General features: G+C 42.6%; 1 protein-coding gene across 9 annotated transcripts in view; it reads left to right on the top strand.

The window, feature by feature from the left end:
* LOC126293526 (uncharacterized) overlaps window positions 1–24,308 on the top strand; it is a 147,175-nt gene that overhangs the window by 72,106 nt on the left and 50,761 nt on the right. For all 9 annotated transcript variants that reach the window (XM_049986793.1, XM_049986785.1, XM_049986786.1 and 6 more), the window contains exons 4-5: window positions 2,240–2,547; window positions 17,746–17,931. In XM_049986793.1, coding sequence (XP_049842750.1) covers window positions 2,240–2,547; window positions 17,746–17,931 — 494 coding nt within the window. The remainder of the gene's footprint in view (window positions 1–2,239; window positions 2,548–17,745; window positions 17,932–24,308) is intronic.

Genomic DNA, 24,308 nt, shown 5'->3' with positions numbered 1-24,308 from the left:
AGTACTGTCCCGAAATTTCAATAGTAAATCTCTCCATGATGCACAATGCCTCTCTTGTAACATCTGCCAGTGGAGTTTGTATACTCCTTCTACCTTTCTGCTTTTCCTTCTTTGCTTAGGGCTGGTTTTCCATCTGAGCTCATCTTTACAGTTGACCTCTAGCCATCCCTGCATAAGCATTTTGCACTCCCTGTCAATCTCATTTTTGAGATGCTTGTATTTCTTTTTGCGTGCTTCATTTACAGCATTTTTATATTTTCGTCTTTCATCAGTTAAATTCAATAACTGCTGTGTTACCCAAGGATTTCTACTAGCCTTCGTCTTTTTACCTACTTGATCCTCTGCTGCCTTCTGAATCATTTCATCTCTCAAAGCTGTCCATTCTTCTTCTATTGTACAGTTAACCATTAGGATTTCAATACTCTCACCTGTGGGAGACATTTCTTTCGATCTTACACTGATACTTCTGGGTTTCCTATATCTATTGTTATCTGGATTGGACGGAGAGTCGCGTAACCTGAGAAACCCTTGTGTGCATCCCACACACAGTGAGTTACCTCTGATGTGTAGTGCTTACCTGACCTACTTAGGGAGTCTCTACAGCTCTCAACCCTATGGTGCAAGTCCAGGAAGTTGTAGCCTAGCTTGTCACACAACTTCTGAATTCTCTGGTTCAGTCCTTCCACTCTACTCCTAACCAAAGGGCCACGATCATTACTGGGGACAATGCTACAAATTGTGAGCCTTATTGAAAGAGCACGCACAAGGCTAGTTCTCTCAACCTTCTCTGCCAGTTGTCGAAATGACACAAGAATGGTTTCGGAGCCCAGACGACAGACATCATTTGTTCCAATGTGTGCCACAGTCTGCAGTTGGCTGCAACTTATTCCTTCAATGGCTCCTGGAATAGCCCCTTCAACATGTTGAATGAGCCGCCCATCAGGCACTGAGTGCACCTGATGTTCTTTCCCGTTCCTTGCTGCCATTTCCCTAAGGGGTACCACCATTCACCGTTCGAAGTGCCGACAATTAGTAGACCCCTACCCTTTTGTGTTTGCCTCCTCCCGACACTGGACAAAACAGGTTTCCCCACAACAGGTGTAGTGGGTCCCACTGGCTCAGTTTCAGTGAAAGACAGCACCTCGAACTGGTCAGTTAGGGGGATCGATATGACAGTCTGAGTCCTCCTTGGTCACTGTCCACCCTGTACAGGACAGCTGGATCTACCATGTACCAAGCCACTCAAAGTCAGTTGGACAGGTAAAGACAGATCCTGTATTTTCTGCAGAGGAGGCAGGATCCACAGGAGAAGATGGTACTTGAGGTACTTCTGATACAGGTATCACAGGTACATGACTCTTGGGAGTTCTTCCGACACACCGATTCGCAGCAGCTGTCGATCACTCGACATTAGTTGTGGTGATTTCCGGCTGCTTACGAACATCGACCAACTTGTATAGTTTACATATATATCAAGAAAGCCTGTTAAAGGCTTCAAGAACATGCTTGTAATGATGATAAATATATGAATATAATATTGTTGTTGTTGTGGTCTTCAGTCCTGAGACTGGTTTGATGTAGCTCTCCATGCTACCCTATCCTGTGCAAGTTTCTTCATCTCCCAGTACTTACTGCAACCTACATCCTTCTGAATCTGCTTGGTGTATTCATCTCTTGGTCTCCCTCTGCGATTTTTCCCCTCCACGCTGCCCTCCAATGCTAAATTTGTGATCCCTTGATTGATGTCTCAGAACATGTCCTACCAACCGGTCCCTTCTTCTCGTCAAGTTGTGCCACAAACTCCTCTTCTCCCCAATCCTATTCAGTATGTCCTCATTAGTTATGTGATTGAATATAATACTACATCCCCTTATATATATTCCTCACATAAGGTTATTTACAGCATTCAGAGGGGCATTCAAACAATCATTCTTCCTGTGCTCCACACGTGAATAGAATGGAAAGAAACCCTAATAGATGACACAGTGGGACATACCCTCTCCCACGCACTTCACTGTGGTTTGCTGAGTGTGGGTGTAGTTGGTGTCCTTTGACTCATTTTCACAGTAACGAGAATGCAGCTGTATAAATTCGTAGAGAACATTAATAGCAATACTGATATTGAGAAGGTGTATAAAATATGGCAGTAGTAAATGAATAGTTACATCCCATAATGAGATGTAATCTATGGAAAATACTGATGTAGTAACAAATACACTGCAATTTGTTCCCCCTGCAGCTCCTGAAGTACATTTTTGAGAAGTGTCCGAAGATAGAGAAGCTGATAATCGCCAACAACTTACTGGCCGACCGACGGTACGCGGAATTGGTGTCGCGCCTGGAACACTTGCAGAGCCTGGAAGTGTTCGAGAATCGGAGAGGTGCAGGGCCCGTGCTGCTGCGCTTCCTGGCAGACGCCTGCCCGAAGCTGCGGGAGATAAACCTCAGCTGGGACTACCACCCACTGGAGGACGTCGAGTACTTTGTGAAGGCCAAGAGGGACACGCTCACTTCTGCCACTGTGCGCTGGACCATGGCGGGGAAGAGGTGAGTGTGTCGGCATCTTTCTCCGCATTCTGGTACGTCACCTACATTTGCACAGACGTAAAATACTCCACGAGCCAGTGTACGGTGCGTGGCGGAGGATACCTTTTACCACCTCTAGTCATTATCTTTCCTGCTACACTTGTAAATGGAGCAAGCTGAAAAGTGGCTATCTGTTCACCTTTGTACCACCATCGATTTCTGTTATCTTACCTTTGTGATCATTATGTGATACGTATGTCAGTTGCTGTAGAATCGTTCTGCAGTCTGTCACAAATCTCAGTTCTCTAAATATTCTCAATAGTGCTTCAGAAAAACAATATTTTCTTCCCTGGAGGCATTCGGATTTCAGTTCTCAGAGTATTTCTGCAATACGCGTTGATCAAACCTGTAACAGATTTCAAATCTGATATAATTACATGTATTCTTTTAATACAATCTGGTATGGATTCCAAACACTTGAGAAGCGTTCAAAACACAAGTATTCTATTTGCAGACTTCTTTATAGCTAAGCTACATTTCCATAAAATTCTGCCAAAAAACTAAAGTCAACCACTTGTCTTCTCTTTACACACTCGTTCCATTTTGTGTTACTTTGCTCCATTATGCCTAGATGTTCTGTCAAGCCACACACCACTAATACTGTATTCAGACTTTACAAAATTGTTTTTCCTAGTCATTTTTATTAACTTACATTTTCCCACATTTAGAGCAAGCTGCCATCCATTTCATCAAATAGAAACTCTGTCTAAGACATCCTGAATCTTCCTACAATCACTCAAAGATGACATTTTCCATAAACTACAGCATCAGAAAATTTTCAGTGTCAATGAACTTATTGTATGAAACTTTCTGGCAGATTAAAACTGTGTGCCAGACCGAGACATAAACTCGGGCGAGTGCTCTACCGTCTGAGCTACCCGAGCACAACTCGTGACCCATGCTCACAGCCTCAATTCTGCCAGTACCTCGTCTCCTACCTTCCAAACTTCACAGAAGCTCTTCTTTGAACGGTGCAGAACTTATTTGTATAGCGCACGGAGCCTGAAGATGGCAACACGAACACAAATTGCCGAAACTGGTCGCTTTCAGAATAAAATAAAATATCTTAAAGTGTACAGCTGTCAGTAAGGTTTATTGACACTGAAAAGTACATACTAGCCGATGTTCCCTAATTGCAACGGACTGACTGAGATCGTCAGAAAATTGTTGCTGTTCACCCTATCTGTCTGGCCATTTATGTATATACAGGGTGTTCAAAAAATGACCGGTATAGTTGAAACGGCAATACAAACTAAACGAGCAGCGATAGAAATACACCGTTTGTTGCAATATGCTTGGGACAACAGTACATTTTCAGGCAGACAAACTTTCGAAATTACAGTAGTTACAATTGTCAACAACAGATGGCACTGCGGTCTGGGAAACTCTATAGTACGATATTTTCCACATATCCACCATGCGTAGCAATAATATGGTGTAGTCTCTGAATGAAATTACCCGAAACCTTTGACAACTTGTCTGGCGGAATGGCTTCACATGCAGATGAGATGTACGGCTTCAGCTGTTCAATTGTTTCTGGATTCTGGCAGTACACCTGGTCTTTCAAGTGTCCCCACAGAAAGAAGTCACAGGGGTTCATGTCTGGCAAATAGGGAGGCCAATCCACGCCACCTCCTGTATGTTTCGGATAGCCCAAAGCAATCACACGATCATCGAAATATTCATTCAGGAAATTAAAGACGTCGGCCGTGCGATGTGGCCGGCCCCATCTTGCATAAACCACGAGGTGTTCGCAGTGTCGTCTAAGGCAGTTTGTACCACCACAAATTCACGAAGAATGTCCAGATAGCGTGATGCAGTAATCGTTTCGGATCTGAAAAATGGGCCAATGATTCCTTTGGAAGAAATGGCGGCACAGACAAGTACTTTTTGAGGATGCAGGGACGATGGGACTGCAACATGGGGCTTTTCAGTTCCCCATATGCGCCAGTTCTGTTTATTGATGAAGCCATCCAGGTAAAAATAAGCTTCGTCAGTAAGCCAAATGCTGCCCACATGCATATCGCCGTCATCAATCCTGTGCACTATATTGTTAGCGAATGTCTCTCGTGCAGCAATGGTAGCGGCGCTGAGGGGTTGCCGCGTTTGCATTTTGTATGGATAGAGGTGTAAACTCTGGCGCATGAGACGATACGTGGATGTTGGTGTCATTTGGACCGCAGCTGCAACACGGCGAATGGAAACCCGAGGCCGCTGTCGGATCACCTGCTGCACTAGCTGCGCGTTGCCCTCTGTGGTTGCCGTACGTGGTCGCCCTACCTTTCCAGCACGTTCATCCATCACGTTCCCAGTCCGTTGAAATATTTCAAACAGATCCTTTATTGTATCGCTTTTCGGTCCTTTGGTTACATTAAACCTCCGTTGAAAACTTTGTCTTGTTGCAACAACACTGTGTTCTAGGTGGTGGAATTCCAACAAAAGAAAAATCCTCTGTTCTGAGGAATAAACCATGTTGTCCACAGCACACTTGTATGTTGTGAACAGCACACGCTTACAGCAGAAAGACGACGTATAGAATGGCGCACCCACAGACTGCGTTGTCTTCTATATCTTTCACATCACTTGCAGCGCCATCTGTTGTTGAAAATTGTAACTACTGTAATTTCGAAAGTTTGTCCCCTGAAAATGTACTGTTGTCCCAAGCATATTGCAACAAACGGTGTATTTCTATCGCTGCTCGTTTAGTTTTTATTGCCGTTTCAAATATACCGGTCATTTTTGAAACACCCTGTAGATGTACAGAGGACAAGAGTGGTCCTAGCACACTTCCCTGGGGCAATCCTGATGGTTACTTTCTCTGTGAGGAACGTTCACTGTCCTCATTGATGAGGATTTAAATTTGAAAAAGCAAATTTTGGAATTCCTGAAACGACTTAGTTCAACCACATTTGCGCTTAGAAACATTGTTAATTCCACGGAGAGACAAAACAGTAAGCTGACATTTTGTGTATTTTAATTCTATAACATCATGTGAAATAATTTTCTGGGATAACTCATCTTTAAAAAAGAAAGTCTTCATAGCTCAAAAAGGGATATAAGAATAATACGTGTTGCTCACCCGTGATCATCTCGTAGACATCTGTTCAAGGATTTCTGACTACTGCTTCCCAGTGTATTTATTCCCTCATGAAGTTCGTTGTAAATAATCCACTACAGTTCAAAAGGAGCAATGATGTACAAAATTACAATAGGAGAAGGAGAAATGACACTCATCACTCCACAGTAAGGTTGTCTTTTGCACAAAAGAGGGTGCACAGTGCTGCAGCTAACATTTTTGATCACTTCCACAAGGACATAAAATGTCTGACAAAATTTGAAAACAAATTAAAAAACTTTGTACTTGACAACTCCTGTTCTGTACAAGAATTTCCATTACTGTAACATGTAAAATGTTGTGGGTATATACATGTGTATATTTAATTTCTTCTTTTAGTGTTCAACCCTGAGGTTGGTTTGCAGCAGAGCGCCATTCCTCTCTTCTGTCTGCTTTCCTCTTCATTTCCACATATGTGTTACATCCAACGTCATTCATGATCTGTTGCATGTATGATATCCTTGGTCGCCCCCGCCGATTCCTTCCCTCAATAACTCCTTCTGCTATTGTTCCAATGATATTGTTGTGTCGTAGGATGTGCCCTACAAGTTTGTCTCTTCTTGTTTGGATGTGCCTCCACAGAGATCTGGTTTCCTGTACTCTTCTAAGCACCTCAGCAGTAAACCATGTCAGTATATTTAATACATAATAAAAAAACTTATATATAGCCGTATTTCCAAATTAATTTGCAATGTGAACAATAAGACAGTTTGATGACTACGATATGTCATGCAAAATGATCCGTGGAACGTGAAATAAACTAACTAACTTTTCTATTACGTAAACACTCTTAAAGACACTTACTTATCTGAGAACCTATACTATGTGCTCGGACCTTCATTAACGGTCTGCAGTGTGGCACCGTGTCGAATGCTTCCTGCAGATCTAGGAATTTGCAGTCTGCCCATTGCCCTCAATCTACAGTTTGTGGGAGAAGAGGACGAGCCGAGTTTCACCGGAAAGGCGATATCTAGACCCCTATTGATTTTTGGATATGAGCTTTTCTCTCTCTCGAGAAGATTTGTTAAATGGAAACTCCAGGTGGGCATATCGACAGTGTAGGAAAAGACAGATTGCTGCCTACCGTAAAGAAGACATATTAAGTTACAGACAAGCACAATTTAAAGATGCTTATACAGGGTGTTACAAAAAGGTATGGCCAAACTTTCAGGAAACATTCCTCACACACAAATAAAGAAAAGATGTTATGTGGTCATGTGTCTGGAAGCACCTAATTTCCATGTTAGAGCTCATTTTAGTTTCGTCCACCTACGCTCATTGGAGCAAGTTATCATGATTTCATATGGGATACTCTACCTGTGCTGCTAGAACATGTGCCTTTACAAGTACGACACAACCTGTGGTTCATGCACGATGGAGCTCCTGCACATTTTAGTCAAAGTGTTCGTACGCTTCTCAACAACAGATTCGGTGACCAACGAATTGGACCAATTCCATGGCCTCCACGCTCTCCTGACTTTCATTTATGGGGGTCATTTGAAAGCTCTTGTCTATGCAACCCCGGTACCAAATGTAGAGACTCTTCATTCTCGTATTGTGGACGGCTGTGATACAATACACCATTCTCCATGGTTGCATCAGCGCATCAGGGATTCCATGGAACGGAGGGTGGATGCATGTATCCTCGCTAACGGAGGACATTCTGAACATTTCCTGTAACAAAGTGTTTGAAATCACGCTGGTATGTTCTGTTGCTGTGTGTTTCCATTCCATGATTAATGTGATTTGAAGAGAAGTAATAAAATGAGCTCTAACATGGAAAGTAAGCGTTTCCGGTTACATGTTGACATAATATATTTTCTTTATTTGTGTGTGAGGAATGTTTCCTGAAAACTTGGCCGTACCTTTTTGTAACACCCTGTATAAAGCTTTCAGCCACAGCCTTTATCAGTAGAACAGAGACACGTGTCATTCGTACGTACAAGAAAGCACACCTCACGCAGATACGACCACCGACTCCAGCTTCTCGGACCGGAATGCGACTGCGATGTGGGATACGAGTGACAATCTGGAGGGGCAGGGAAGGGGAAGGGGCAGTAGTGTACGAGTGTGGAGAGAGACGAACACTGCCTAGCAGAGTGAGCAAGGACTCGACGAGTGCAGCATTAGGAGGTCGTGGGGCGAGTAGGTAGGGAAAAAAGGAGCAAATGAGGAGAGGAGTGAGGAAACGTGGGCAGTTGTGGTGGCAGAGAATAGCAGACAAAGAGGGTGGGAGAGGGAAACAGAGAGGAGATAAGACAATGTAGGGGAGTGGAAACTGTGGGATAGAGAGTGCAGGAACAGTATGTTACTGTAGGTGGAGTCCGGGATAGCTACAGGAGCACAGTTTTGAAAGGGTGGTAGTGAACGGGAGATCCCAGATGCCTCGGGTAATGGCACAGGTGGTCGAAATTGAGCAAATTACATTCAGCTGCACGCTGTGCCACAGGGCGCTCCACTTCGCTCTCGGCCACAGTTTGGCAGTGGTCGATCGTCCCGGTGGACAGCTGGCTGGCAGTCGTACCAATATAAAAAGCAGAGCTGGTAAATGGCATGGCTGCTTTCACAGGAGGCCTGGCCCCTGGTAGGGTGCCAGGACTGGAGTAGGAAGTGTCGGGTGACTGACTGAGCCAGTCTGTCGCCTCCGTCTTCCTCAGAGATATCTCGTCAGTGTGCTGACAGGAGGATCAGTAGTGTGTCACACAATTATGAGGCTAAGTACACAACACCGTTAAGCTTCAGAATCACCACTCTACCATTCCAGCATACTGTTGTAACCACAACCAACAGCAGGAATGCCTTGGGCTGCGGATCAGAGCCACCAGGCGGGGAAGCCACCAGTGGTGGAGCACGCACCACCGGGTAAGCACAGGACGAGCCGGACAGACCGACGACAACTGACAACAACTGACCACGACCGACTATGAGTGACACAACAAGGGAGAGATAAACAACGGAGGCTTGTGGAAACCACAGCACCGAACACCAAACATAAATCCACTCAGAACCAGAGCCAGGCAAATGTCAACAATGAGCAATGACCAGAACGCAGTACCGCCGAGATAGAAACGAAATCCAGAGCGAGTACCAGACTGGCTGGACTAGGGCAGAGCGGGTCCCTATATACGAAACCAGAGGGAGCGGCTATTGGCCGCTGTCTGCACGTGGCGGGGCCCTCACTGCGTGGGAGAGCCGCCGCGGAGGCGGAGCCCTCTATGGGCTGACCACGTCCATTTGTTCTGCCGCGTGTTCGACTTCTGTGGTGGAAGGTACTAGACATACCTTCATATTTGGACTAAAATTGGTTGGACTGCATTGATTTTTACTATTTTTAGGTGTGGTCCTGCCTTCTATTTTACGATTCCTCCCAAGTCGACTTAGGAGGGTTGCCCAGAAAGTAATGCACCAGATTTTGTTTTTCTTCGACAGCTCTTTATTGAACATAATGAGAATTACACACACAAAATAATGGTGTTTCATCTACACACCCTATTTTTCCGTGTAATCTCCATCCTGTTCTACAGCTTCCTCCGGCACGAAATGAAGGCGTGTTTGCTCTGTCGGTACCGATCCTTGTTCTGGGGGCAGAGCCAGTGCTTCACTCTGTGAATCGCCTCCTTGTTGCCCTCAAAATGTCTTCCATGAATTGCATCCTTTAATGGCCCAAATGAGTGGAAGTGCGAGGGGGCTAGGTCAGGTGCGAGAGCTGTCAACGGTCTCCCCCGACCGCTGAAAGTCGTGGAGCTCTAGCGAACTGCCTTCTGGTGACTTTGCCCTCAGTGTCCGGCAACTAACTTTACCTCTGTCAACAGCAGGTGCTCCTTAAATTTTGGAAAAGCGTTTTTAAGTATTCCCCACAGTTTCTTTTGCTGCAGTGAGTCATTCGATGACGGCACATCACTGGTAACATCTGTCATCTACAGACACCATTCTGAAATTGCCCCGAAGCTACACTATCCGTCGAAATTGACTGAAACTTGGCACACTCACTCGGGAGACTTCAAATAATACGTGTGTAATGTTTTGCATTTGCAGCATTATTTCTGGCTGAAAAAAATAAAATGCTTTACATTACTTTCTGGGCAATCCTCGTATTAATGAGAGCATGTAGTTGTCTCAGAGATGAGGGAACAGAGCTTACCTCATAAGCTGTGTCGTATCTACTAAGAAAGGTAAAGCTGTGCCAATAGACTTTTTTGCTGGATCTGAGCTTTGCAGGTTCATGTAGTCTCTACTTGAACCAGCCCATTGGTTAGCTGGTTGGCACATACATTCCAGGGTCGACTACAAGCTCGACGAGAGGTGCTCGATAAGCTATGGATGGTGTTTCATAACGTGTGAAATCTTTTATCTCTTCTATATCTGTCCCTCTTCTCTCTGTCCCGGTGTGGAAGCTAACTTCATCTATGCAATCTAGCCATTGTCCAGATTCGAGTCAGGGTAAGGCAGTCTTGCAGTGGTTTGTGCACACACACAACTGTTTTGAATTTAAATTCTCGGTTCAGATGCAGTCGGAATGCAGTTAGTGCCCAGCACTTTTAGCATCACTAACCTACATCTAATCAAGATTTCACTAATCACTGTGAGGTACATGGCAGAGGGTACCTCCCACTGTACCAGTTATTAGGGTTTCTTCCTGTTCCACTCTTGTACAGAGCGCAGGAAGAATGATTGTTAATGCCTCTGTGCGTGCTGCAATTATTCTGATCTTGAAACTTCCTGTCAGATTAAAACAGTGTGCTGGATTGAGACTCAGAGTGAAAATCTCATTCTGGAAACATCCCCCAGGCTGTGGCTAAGCCATGTCTCCGCAACATCCTTTCTTTCAGGAGTGCTAGTTCTGCATGGTTTGCAGGAGAGTTTCTGTAAAATTTCGAAGGTAGGAGACGAGGTACTGGCAGAAGTAAAGCTGTGAGGATGGGGTGTGAGTTGTGGACGGGGCGTGAGTCGTGCTTGGGTAGCTCAGATGGTAGAGCACTTGCCCACAAAAGATAAATGCTCCGAGTTCGAGCCTTGGTCCGGCACACCATTTTAATCTGCCAGGAACCTTCATACCAGCGCACACTCCACTGCAGTGTGAAAATCTCATTCTGGAAACATCCCCCAGGCTGTGGCTAAGCCGTGTCTCTTTAATATCCTTTCTTTTGGGAGTGCTAGTTCTGCACAGTTTGCAGGAGAGCTTTTTTAAAGTTTGGAAGGTAGGTGACGAGGTACTGGCAGAAGTAAAGCTGTGAGGACCGGGTATGAGTCGTGCTTCGGTAGCTCAGTTGGTAGAGCACTTGCCCACAAAAGGCAAAGGTCCCGAGTTCGAATCTCAGTCAGGCACACCGTTTTAATCTGCCAGGAAGCTTCATATCAGCGCGCACTCCGCTGTACAGTGAAAATCTCCATGTGAGCGATATGTAAGAGATTGTAGTATACTCTTAGAGTCAGCATTTAAAGCTGGTTCTTAGAACTTCAGTAGACTTTCTTGGTATGCTTTATGTCTACCGTCAGGAGCCTGCCAGTTCACTTCTTTCAACATCTCTGTGATACTCGCTTGCTACGGGTCAAACAAACCTGTGACCATTCATTCTGCCCTTCTCCGTATACGTTTAGTGTCTCGTGTTAATCCTACGTAGTACAGGTCCCACAAACTTGAGCAATATTCTAGAATAGGTCGCACGAATGATTTGTAAGCAGTCTCCTTTATAGACTGATTGCAGTTCCCCAGCAATCTATCAATAAACTGAACTCTACTGCCTATTTTCTTTACTCATTACTGAGCCTATGTGATCATTCAATTTTGTATCCCTATAAAGTGTTACACCCAGGTATTTGTATGATTTGGCCGATTCCAACAGTGACTCATTGATATTTTAGTCATAGGATACTACATTTTTTCGATTTTTCGAAGTGCACTATTTTACATTTCTGAACATTTATAGCAAGTTGCCAATCTTTGTACCACTTTGAAATTTTGTCAAGAGCTTACTGATTATTTCTGCAGCTTCTTTCAGATAGTATTTCTATATAGATAACTGCATCACTTACAAAAAGTCTGAAATTACAGTTAATATTGTCTTCAAGGTCATTAATATACAACACTAACAGAAGTGTTCAAACACACTTCTGTGGGGCACACCCTGAGTTACCCCAACACTTGACAATGACTCTTCATCAAGACAGCACACTGTGTCCTCCCTGCCAAGAATTCCTCAGCCTGCTCACAACTTTCACCTCACAGCCCATACAATTGATACTTTCAGTAATAAGGATAGCTACGGTACTGAGTCAGATGCTTCTCAGAAATTGAGAAATACTGCATCTCCGTGACTGCCTCGATCTGTGGCTTTTAAGATTTCCTCTGAGAAAAGTATGAGTTGGGATCCACACGATCAATGATTTCAAAATCCATGTTGGTTGTGATGGAGGAGGTCATTCTGTTCAACATACAGCATTACATTTGTACTCAGAATATATTCTAAGATTCTACAGCAGATTGATGCTAAATATATTGGATGGTAGTTTTGTAGATCACTTCTGCCATCCTTCTTGTAGAAGTGTGTGTCCTGTGGTTTCTCCCAACTACAGGGCACAGGTTTTTGTTTGAGTGACCTGCGATAGATTATTGTTAATTAGCCATAGGTTTGATATGGAATTTTGATAAACATTTCTGGAATACAGTGATGAATAGATTATTATATTTTGACTAGAGTTTAGTCTTGATCACACCATTAATGTATCAATGACATAGGTAACTGGTTTCGGTTATTTTTACATAACCATGGCTTCCTTAGGATGGTAGGCGGAGCTCTCCTCAGCTGCTACGAAGTCAGCCATGGGTCTGATGATGGTTATGTAAAAATAACTGAAACTGGTTACCTATGTCATTGAGACATAAATGGTGTGATCAAGACTGAACTTTAGCAAAATTTGATGTGGAACTTGATGGAGGTTCCATCAGGCCCTGTAGATTTGTTCAGTTCTAGTGATATAAATTATTTTTCAACACCAGTGACACTAAAATCTATATTGCTTATCTTTGCAGTGGTGCAAGAATTAAATTGAGTCAGCACCTATAGATTTTCCATTGGGGGAAAAAAAAAATTTGAAAATCAAGTTAAGCATTTCTGCTTTTGCTTTGCTACCCTCAGTCTCAGTCCCTGCCGTGTCCACGAGTGTCTGGAGACAGACTTCGGTACCAGTAACAGCCTTTCCTTGCGATCTGAATTTCTTTGGGTTTCTCGACAGGCCTCCGATAAATTTCTGCAACGGTAGTCATTACTCTCTTGACAGCCAAATTTGTAGTGGCTCCTTGTCCGTAGCCCAATGTTTTAAGAAAATGAACTGCTCTACCAGGTGCATATCTGTCAAATTAATGGCCAATTATTTTTTAAACCTAAGCCACAGTACGTCTGCAGGATTCTCACTAGAGCTCAATGTTTAAAGTTCCTTACTGAGATATGACACTACGTCATCTCTATCTAGTTTACTGAATTTGTGAATGTTTCTACTCATTTTGGTGCTTTTTGAATTTTGCTAATCATTGTTGCTACAGCAGCCTCACAGTCACTGATACCGGCCTATGTGTAAATCCTCAAAGAGCTCAGGTTTATTTATTATTGTTATATCCAATATATTTCTATCATGACTGGTCTTCCAGACAGTATGTCCTAGGTGGTTTAATAATGTTTTGCAGAATACCCTGCCATGCCCACCACTTACAAAACCATATTTTTCTCATCTACTGTGAGAAATACACCACATCCATTTACCATTAGCCTACTCTTTCAATACACATTTAAAGTTTTCGCAAAAATCTCACTGCCGTCAGTTTCTGGTTTTAACCAGATTTCTGCACCTAGCATTATTCGAGTCACTCTCATCTGAATCCTTCTGCAATTAATCAGTAGGATTTTAAGACTCTCACCTGTACGAGGCATTTCTTTGAATCTGATACGGACACTTTTGGGTCCCCTACATCTGTCATTATCTGGAGTGAATGTTGAGTTACCTAATATAAAAAGCCCTTGGGTGCAGTCCATACACAGTCAGCTACCTGGGTAGCAACCTCTGATATGTAGTGCATTTTTTACCCATTTAGGGGGACCGTACAGTTCTCGACCTTATGTTGCTATTCCAGAAAGTTTCAGCCTAGCTCATCACAGAACCTTTGAAGCCTGTCATTCAACCTTCCATTCTATTCAGAACTGTGGTGCCACAGTGAGTTCTGGGGTCAGTGCTGTAAACCGTGACCTTTGAACAAGAATGGTCTCCTCAGCCTTTCCTGCCAACTGCTTGGAATAATTTGAGTATGACCTCGGAGCCCAGATGACAGGCATCATTTGTTCAAACACCCACCACAATCGGTTCTCGGTTGTACCTCATTTTGTCAACGGCTGCCGTACTAGCATCATTGGTATGCTGAATGAGACCCCCAGGCAGGTGAATCTGGTCTTCCTTTACATCCCTATCTGCCATTTCCCTAAGAGGTGCCATTATTTGCCATACATTTGAACTACAAATGATCGATAGACTGTACACTTTCGCATTTCCCTTCTCTTGACCTGAGACAGAACAGGTTTCCGACAGGGAAAGTGAGTCTCACTGGCTGAGTGTAGTTTCTGAGGAAGACAGCATTTTGAACTTGTCTGTTATTGAGATGGGTCTGACACATGGAGCTCTCCATGGTTCCTGTCTCCCCTGGATACGTTGCCTAGCCCTCCCTCTGACAAGTCACCCACAGCCGAGTGGATGAATAGCCTGCTGTAGAGGAGACAGGAGAGGATAGTGCTTGAGGTAACTTTGTTACCTCTGGTACACAACTCTGGGGAGCTCTCCCAACACACCCATTAAAAGCAGTTTCCAATTGTTTGACAATAGTCAGGGCAATTTACATCTATCTCGTCCCCATGTTTGAGAACAGCCTTCACAGTGAGGCTCCATTGTGGCAGGTACAATGTTTTCTAAGCAGCAAACAAATAACTTTAAAATAAGTCTTCTGATTCTCTTTTAATTTCTGGATTTGTTTTTAAAGTATTACTAATTCCCTTTAAGAACTGATGCAATAAGCATACAAAACAATATATCCATAAAGCAACAGAACCTGGGACAAAAATTACTAGTTTCATGAAATTGTCTTTCAGAGTTATAGTCATTGAAATTTACGATAAATGTCGACAGTGGAAATGTCGAGACATTACTGGCTGTTACCTTTGATCCAAAAAGTCACCGAGATAGCATAGTCAGCCATATTACCTCTATCCGCTACATTGACAAACTCAATAAATTAACAAAACAAAAACAAATACAAAATTTGATTAGAGTAATTTAAAGAATAACATGAAAGTAACAGGAAACACATGGGAATTGGGGGATTTTGGGTGGTGAGAAACAAAACAAATGACTTTCTGTGTTAACTCACACACCCAAGCAAAATAATACACAGGAATCAATAACACGTACATTGCATAAAGGCCACAAAAACCCACGCAAGTTGGTATTGACATTTTCAATTAACCTGTTTAGGTAAACTGAGCGTTATAGTACCATAATACACACGAACCACACCAACATTGCATAAAGGACACAACATCCCACACAATTTGGTATTGTCATTTTCTATTAACCTGTTTGGGTAAACCGAGCTTTATAATACCAATTAATGAGTAAATGTATCAAATAAGTCTAACCAAAAATCCAAACCTCACTACAAATTCTCACATCGGAAACTTCAATTGACCACATAGCTAGAAAGAAGTCCACGATACTAAGAAAGAAAAACTTGCTACAAAAACTGGCACTGAAAACTCCACATGACCTATATAACTAGAATTCAGTCCTCAACACCAAGAAAGCAAAACATGCTGCAAAAACTGTTACTGAAAACATCACTTGATGTACATGCATAACTGACACATTGCCAACCTATGAGAATCAGACACACAGCATTCACTGGCCCTGACACTCATCTATTTAGGTATACAACTGAATCACATTCTGCTATACCAAATAAATTCACGACATTCTTCTTAAAATGCAAAAAATTAAAATTGTACTTAGCAAGCAAAATCCCCCTTCACACACACACACACACACACACATACACACACACACACACACACACACACACACACACACACACACACACACTTCATTAGCAGAGAAAGGTGTGTGTGTGTGTGTGTGTGTGTGTGTGTGTGTGTGTGTGTGTGTGTGAGAGAGAGAGAGAGAGAGAGAGAGAGAGAGAGAGAGAGAGAGAGATTGGGGCAGTGAGATAAAACTTAAGAATATATCTGAATCCAAGTAAAAGAGATTGTCATACAGGAGAATCAGATTTAAGGCACTGACGTGTAGGTAAGAAGTACATTGAACAATGAAAAATCCAGGAAGCTGCAAGAGACTGTGGACACGTGTGTGTGTGTGTGTGTGTGTGTGTGTGTGTGTGTGTGTGAGTGAGTCTGTTTTCGCAAAGGCCTCATTTTGTGACAGTCTTTTTGTTGTGCCTATCTGCAACCCTGCAACTCAGAATCTCTGCTATATTGTAAGAAGTACATCAAGTTATATAAATCACCAAAATTGCTAAGCAGTGCACCGAAAAGTATCTTTTAAGAGAAACAGATCAAATATGGGAACCAGTGAGACAATAGCGTATGATAAAAGTAATCATGGTGAGTAACTGAAAATACAGGGCGGTATAATGAACTATAGTTGTGCAGAATGCTGAATGAAATTTAATGCAGTGTAATATTTAAGCTGTTCTTTTAGGCTTCTGCGAAACCACAACCTTGGAAAATGGAGCATTCAAAAAATAAATAAATAAATAAAAACACTACATTTTTGAGACAATCATTTAAACTCCCACATTCAGATGTGACTTAGACTTTGGGCTACACTACAGATCAGTCTGCCATGACAGCCAGTTTTCTTCCATTCACATTTGATGGCTTCCCCAACTGACAATGAATTGAACATTCCACATTAACATAGACTTCAGGCTATGTGTTTGTCATCACAACAAGTTTTCTTTGATTCACATTTGTTGGCTTCACCATCTGGCAACCAAACTGTGACATTCCAAACTAGCCTAGGCTTACAGCTACACTACAGATCCTTCTGTGCAGTAATCATTTTCTTCCATTCACATTCATTGACTTCACCAGTGCACAGCCACACTAACATTTCAACTGTACATTGATCATTCCATAATGCTTTTCTCAGGAATGTGTTTATGTTAGGAATGTCTTTTAATTTAGTTTCTCCCTGCCCACAACTCTATAATTCTCAAGCGTCATGTTAGTTTTATGGTCCGAAGTGAAATAAAATGGTCTCCGGTTGTCGGTAGTGACCAAATCCTCGCTTGTAGTTCTGTCTGTCATTCCGATGCTTCACGCGATCACCTTTGCCTCATTTGAGCTCGATGGCTGCCTCCTCGCAGCTTTCTCGGTGCTGTGGAAATGCTGCACAGTGCCACTACTTGTGGCCGCGTGACTTCGACTCCTCCTGTAGAAGGTCGAGGCCTGTAAGAGAGTGCAGATGTACGTCAACTATTTACGAAAAGATGTAAACAGTGTATCGTTAAATCTCCTGTATTTTATGTTCACTACTTCTCTGTGTACAACTTCAGTGATACTCTGGGTGAACAGATCTCAGGAAGTCTCAACATACATAAGTCTTGCTCTGATATTAGCCAATGACTGAGTGACAGTTCTAGCAACTGTTCATCATTTGATTTCTTTGTTGATTTTCTTGCACACTTCTTTTCACTCCTCGTCCTTCAAGCCACCACTGAGCTGCGACGTCCAAAAGAAAAAGTGCTCTGCCACGGCAGGTGGAGTCTTTTATTCACCGTCGTGCCTTGCCGATGTCTGGAGCTGACTTTATTTACAGTTCATCTGCACAGACGTAAAATTAGGGTACACACAGTGTAAGGTCGTCCACTTAATAAGTACCTAAAATATGTTTTCCACTCTAATACAACCGGTATTGGAAATTTTGGTATTTCTGTACACCCCATATAATAAAATTTTTTAAAAAGCTTAAAGTGTGTCACTTGCTGACAGGTGTGTGGTTACCGTGCTGAAAGAGGCTGCCAGCTCTCTTGAGAAACTGCAGTTGCACCTCTTTGACGTGGCACCCGAGGAGGAGGCCGCGACGTTTGCGGATCTCGGAGAGCTGCACAACCTGCGTGAACTACACTGCAACCAGCTCTGCCCACACCGGCCTCGCCTCATCTCTCTCGCCTTCCAGTAAGTTATTCCTCACTATTTATAGGTACGAGGCTGAGTCGATATAAATCGATTTTATTTTTTAAGAATTCATTTATTGAAAAAAGGCAGTTACAATTTATTTTTCCACGTAATTCCGTGCTTTAGAAGCACATTTTTCCCAGGGAGAAGGAAGGTTTCTTTATTGCAGCATTATAGAATGAAGCTGGTCACGTCAGAAGCCAACTGCGCACGGATTCCTCCACACACCCGTCGTCTTCAAATTGGTGCTCTCCTAGAGTTTTTTTAAGCTGTCCAAACAAATTGAAATCACATTGAGATAGGTGTGGGCCGTAAGGAGGATGACTAAGTTAAGTCCAGTGCATTTTCTGTAATTTGGAGATCACCAGAGCTGCAGTGTCGAGTGTAGCACTGTCACGGAGGACGACGACCTGTCAAATCGGTCGACCTCGTCTTTTGAGGCGATACGCAGCGCTCACCTTCTTCGGCAGCTCACAGTAGTGTACTGCGCCAATTGTGCATCGCTCATAAAAAAAAATCTGTGAGCAAAATGCCTTACCGGTAAAAGTAAAAAATGGTTGAAAGAAACTCGCCAGCTAACAGCCGAGCCCTGTCTTTCACTGGGGCTTCCTCCCCTTTCCTCCACCACTCCCTACCGACACACGAGTCACAGGTGACGATCCGACTCAAAAATGCATCACCTTATTTCTCAAACCTTGCTGTAAGACTTCGACAGACCTCCGAATGTGTCAGCTTCTGATTTTTGGTCAAAAAGAGACGTACCCACGTGGAACACACTTTGTGGAACTGTAGGTAATTTGTGACAATCGCTCGAATGCTCCCGTAACTTATTTCTGATATTCTCACCTATCGGTCGCCATCGAGAATGTATCGAACTGCACAAATGTCTCTGTCTGTAATACTGGTCCGAGGATGGTGATCGTATTGCTGATTTTCCACATGTTCCTGTTCTTCCTTGAAATCTTTATGCCAGCAAACACATGCCTTCTTGACTGTATTTGATCACCGAACTGTGCAGTCAGTCTCTGGAAGATTTCTGTAACTCGAACTCTTTCACTAGCAAGAATTTTTGTAATAATTATGCATCGCGCAGTGGAGAGGTACACCTGTCGCTCGGTATCTTGCGCATTACAGACGAAGCTGTCAAGGTATGCGATAGCCGGCCCTCCCTGCTCCTAACGGAACCACCCGACAGTACTAGCAGCAATGGTCCGGTACTACCAACTTTTGGTGCTCGGGAACAAAAATCCCATTTGCATCTGACTCACCCTCATACCAACTCTGTTAAGTGTCAGGATCAGAAGTTCCAGTTACAGGAGAAAGAGTGGAGAGGTCAGGATGGTTTGATGAAGACTGTAAAAAGAAAATGACAGAGGGAAATGAGGCAAGAAAGAAAATGATAAACAGGGCAACAAAAACTAATACAGGAGATTTCACAAAGGAAAGGGAGGAAGTAAACAGAATCTGCAGAAGAAAGAAATGAAAATCGGAGAAAACACGAATTATAGAGTTAGAAGAAAAAGTAATGGCCAAGAAGTAAGAAAATTCTACGAAAGGTTTCGTGAACTAAATAAAGGCTTTTATTCTGCAGTGCTAAAGAAGGAAATTTTATAGGAGGAGAAGAACAGAGATATACAGAAACCTCTTTATAACTTTCCCTCAGATAATGTTTCCCCCGTGTTCTGTCTTTATTTTCCAGTCCCGACAAAAAGCCCATTTGCCCACTGCTAAAGTTTCCTCTTTAGTATGTTTACTCTATACAACACTTACCTCCATGTAACATTAATATTTTTGGAACCCTAACCAATTATTTCTCTCTTCGCAGCATTTAAGCCTTTGGTGGAGGTGCTTCGTTTTCTGTCCTGTGTATTTGCACAAGCTCCGAAAGGTCACGCTCGGTGTGAGTCAGACGTCGGCGTCAGTGCCCGCGTGATGTGAGATGTGACACACATTATGGTTGTCGTTTGTCTCGTCGGCAGTGTTATTTTGTTTTTCGTGTGAGCAAACGGTGAACAGCTGTACGGTGTGCTTAACACTCTACCCCTATTACACTGTGCACTGAGGTTCACTGCAGGCATATGTGTTTGGAACTGCAGATTGATTCACGTCAACCAATTACACAGTACACACAGGATACTCCTGGCACAAATCTGCGTGTTTACACTAGATGGAATAAAATGTGAAAATGGAAGGAGAATGAGTGATTTTTCATAATGTAATTCATTTGAATTAAAAATTTCTGGCAGGTGAGACCTTGAGGTTCCTATTTTTTAAAGTAATTGTTGTTCTGTTATGTAGCTAGCACAAAATTATTTTATTACTGTTCTGAATTATGACCCAACTGTTTTGTATTATAATGGTTGTTTGCTCAAGGACACTTTATCTAAATTTATAACAATAATGGAAATTCCAGGATAGAGCAATATGTAAAATAAGGGAAAGGCAATTACCTACTGTCTAACAGATTGGTATGTGGAACATAGAAACACTTAAAAGCAACATTCATCCTAGCTTTTGAGCATATACACTTCTTCCAGCAGTAGTACACACAACCACACAGGCCATAAATTTACATTTATGCAGCATTTTGTACACGGTAGACGTAGCTGTTTTTTATATTCCCTGGCAGTGTCTGTAACCTTTAGGATGAGGGCAGGATGATGACGACGACGACAACTGTGATGAAAAGACAAATGTTTTTGGGATCACCATGGATGGGAAGAAGGAACCTGGGGCCTGAAGATCCATTTATACAAAGGTGGCTGAAGGATTTGAAACATTCAAAACATTCAGGTTTATGATGACCCATAAACTTGAGGGTACAACAATAGCACAACTTTCTCATTTGGAGCAAGAAATGGTTCTGATACAGTCCAGAGGAAATAGGAAGCAAACATGTATGCTTGACTACTTCAAAAAACCCTGGGTACAGGATGTTCAAGTTGTGTCAGTTCATAGATTTTTGCGAAAGTCTGACTGGAGTTGTATTTTACAACTTCATTATTAAAGTAATTATTTGCAGCTAATTCTTTTTTAATTTTTACTACTTACTGTCTACTTACGTAGTATAACTTCAGTAAAATTTGACTCAACTTTTATAATCATTAATTAGAAGTCTTCCTCTTTACAGTGTTTACCTCGACGCAGTGTTCAGAATTCGTGGTCCCTTAAAAAATATCATAGAGAGATTTCACTGTAGTAATACTGGAAGAAAATGAAACAGGGAGCAGTCGGCCATGCACAGTGGTAGCTAGGATGAAATATTTGCACCCACAACAATAGTAGAGGAAACTAGGTTGCCAGTTAAAAGCCTGAAGAATAGTGGTGTCTCGGAGAACGATAACATTTCAGCAGGGATGGCTGAAGGTGGTGGTGAACATCTGACACACCCTGATCATTGAAATATGAGAAAAAGAAGTGGTGTCAGACCAGTGTAACTTGGCCATTATTTACCCAGTTTATAAGAAGAAGGAGAAAGCAGATTGTGAAAGTTACTGTGGTATTCCCTTATTTGATGTTGTGTACAAAGTCTTAGCCAAAGTTATTCCTGTGAGACTCATTCCATTTGCAGAAGACATACTTGGAGACCATCAGTGTGATTTCTGAGAGGGCAGATCAGTGACTGACTGTATATTTACTATAACGCAAATAATTGAGAAGCATTATGAACATAATGTGGATGTACATCAGCCCATCGTAGATTTCAAAAAGCCTTACAATAGCATTAAAAGAAGACGCTATATCAGATCGTAATGGATATGTAATTTCATTATAAACTAATGACATTGGTACAATTGGTCCTCACCGGCATGAAATGCCAAGTACAAATAGAAAGAAACTCTTCTAAAAATTTGAAGTTAACCAAGGGGGATGTGTTATCTGCACTACCTTTCAACATAATATTGGAGAAAGTGATGAGAAGGGGAAAGATCAATAACCCATGTGGTACTCTGTTTAACCATATGAACCAAAACCGAGCATATGCCTATGATGATTGCATGTTGTCCAGAAAATTGGAAGAACTGGAACAAGTATTTGGCAGACTAGAAAAGAAAGCAGAAGAGTTGAGCATTTGAGTAGACGACATCAAAACTCAATACTTCTTCGCTTCCAGGGGAAATGCTGCTGTAAAAGAGAAATACTTCAAGTTGAACGGGACCAACTGTGAGAGATGAGAGAAAGTCTAGTGCTCAGAAGTGCCGATAACTGATGGTAACAGCATAAGTGAAGAAATAAAGGTGAGGATTGCTGTGTGAGATAGAGCTTACTGGCCCCCGATTTAGATTATTTAGTCACATAGACTGAGCAGGAAATCGAGGTGACTTTCTGTCAAGCAGTTATGAGGCAGGTTTTAATACGGACTATTTGATCAAAAGTATCCGGACACCTGGCTGAAAATGACTTACAAGTTCGTGGCTCCCTCCATTGGTAATTCTGGCATTCAATTTGTTGTTGGCCCATCCTTAGTCTTGATGACACCATCCACTCTCGCAGGCATACGTCCAATCAGGTGCTGGAAGGTTTCTTGGGGAATCACAGCCCAATCTTCACAGAGCACTCCACTGAGCAGAGGTATCGATGCCAATAGTGAGACCTGGCATGAAGTCAGTGCTCCAAAACATCCCACAGCTGTTCTATAGGGTTCAGGTCAGGACTTCGTGCAGGCCAGTCCCTTACAGGGATGTTATTGTCATGAAACCATTCCGCCATAGGCCATGAATTACGAACAGGTGCTCGATCATCCAATCACCATCCTTGAATTGCTCCTCAACAGTGGGAAGCAAGAAAGTACTCCTGTGCTGTGATAGTCCCACTCAAAACAACAAGGGGTGCAAGTCCCTTCCATGAAAAACACGTCCGCACCATAACGCCACCAGCTATGAATTTTACTGTTGCCACTACAGACGCTGGTAGATGACGTTCACCGGGCATTCGCCATACCCACACCCTGCCACCAGATCGCCACATTGTGTACCGTGATTTGTCACTCCACACAATGTTTTTCCACTGTTCAATTTTCCAATGTATGTTTATGCTCCTTAAACCGAGCAAGACGTTGTTTGGCATTTACCGGTGTGATGTGTGGCTTATGACCATGAAATACAAGTTTTCTCACCTCCTGCCTAACTGTCATAGAACTTGCAGTGGATCATGATGCAGTTGGGAATTCCTGTGTGATGGTCTGGATAGATATCTGCCTATTACACATTACAACCCTTTTCAACTGTCAGCAGTCTTTGTCAGCCAACAGACGAGGTCGGCCTGTACGCTATTGTGCTGTACGTGTCCCTTCACTTTTCCAATTTACTGTTGTTGTTATGGTCTCCATTCCAGGGACTGGTCTGATGCAGCTCTCCATGCTACTCCAGCCTGTGAAACCTTCTTCATCTCCCAGTACTTACTGCAACCTACATCCTTATGAAACTGTTTAGTGTAGTCATCTCTTGTTCTCCCTCTACTATTTTTACCCTCCACGCTTCCCTCCAATACTAAATTGGTGATCCCTTGATGTCTCAGAATTTGCCCTACCAACCGATCCCTTCTTCTAGTCAAGTTGTGCCACAAACTCTTCTCTCCAATTCTATTCAATACCTCCTCATTAGTTATGTGATCTACCCATCTAATCTTCAGCATTCTTCTGTAGCACCACATTTTGAAAGCTTCTATTCTCTTCTTGTCTAAACTATTTATCGTCCACGTTTCACTTCCATACATGGCTACACTCCGTACAAAAACTTTCAGAAACAACTTCCTGACACTTAAAGCTATACTCGATGTTAACAAATTTCTCTTCTTCAGAAACGCTTTTCTTGCTATTGCCAGTCTACACTATATCCTCTCTACTTCAACCATCATTAGTTATTTTGCTCCCCAAATAGCAAAACTCATTTACTACTTTAAGTGTCTCATTTCCTAATCTAATTCCCTCAGCATCACCCGGCTTAATTCGACTACATTCCATTATCCTCGTTTTGCTTTTGTTGATATTCATCTTATATCCTCCTTTCAAGACACTGTCCATTCCGTTCAACTGCTCATCCAAGTCCTTTGCTGTCTCTGACAGAATTACAATGTCATCGGTGAACTTCAAAGTTTTTATATCTTCTCCATGTATTTTAATACCTACTCCGAATTTTTCTTTTGTTTCCTTTACTGCTTGCTCAATATACAGATTGAATAATATCGGGGAGGGACTACAACCCTGTCTTACTCCCTTCCCAACCACTGCTTCCCTTTCATGTCCCTCGACTCTTAGAACTGCCATCTGCTTTCTGTACAAATTGTAAATAGCCTTTCTCTCCCTGTATTTTACCCCTGCCACCTTCAGAATTTGAAAGAGAGTATTCCAGTCAACATTGTCAAAAGCTTTCTCCAAG

This window comes from Schistocerca gregaria, chromosome 10, assembly GCF_023897955.1.
Source record: "Schistocerca gregaria isolate iqSchGreg1 chromosome 10, iqSchGreg1.2, whole genome shotgun sequence".
Classification (NCBI taxonomy): domain Eukaryota; kingdom Metazoa; phylum Arthropoda; class Insecta; order Orthoptera; family Acrididae; genus Schistocerca; species Schistocerca gregaria.
Note: the sequence above shows the minus strand (reverse complement) of the source record. Positions and strands in the feature narration are given on the sequence as shown.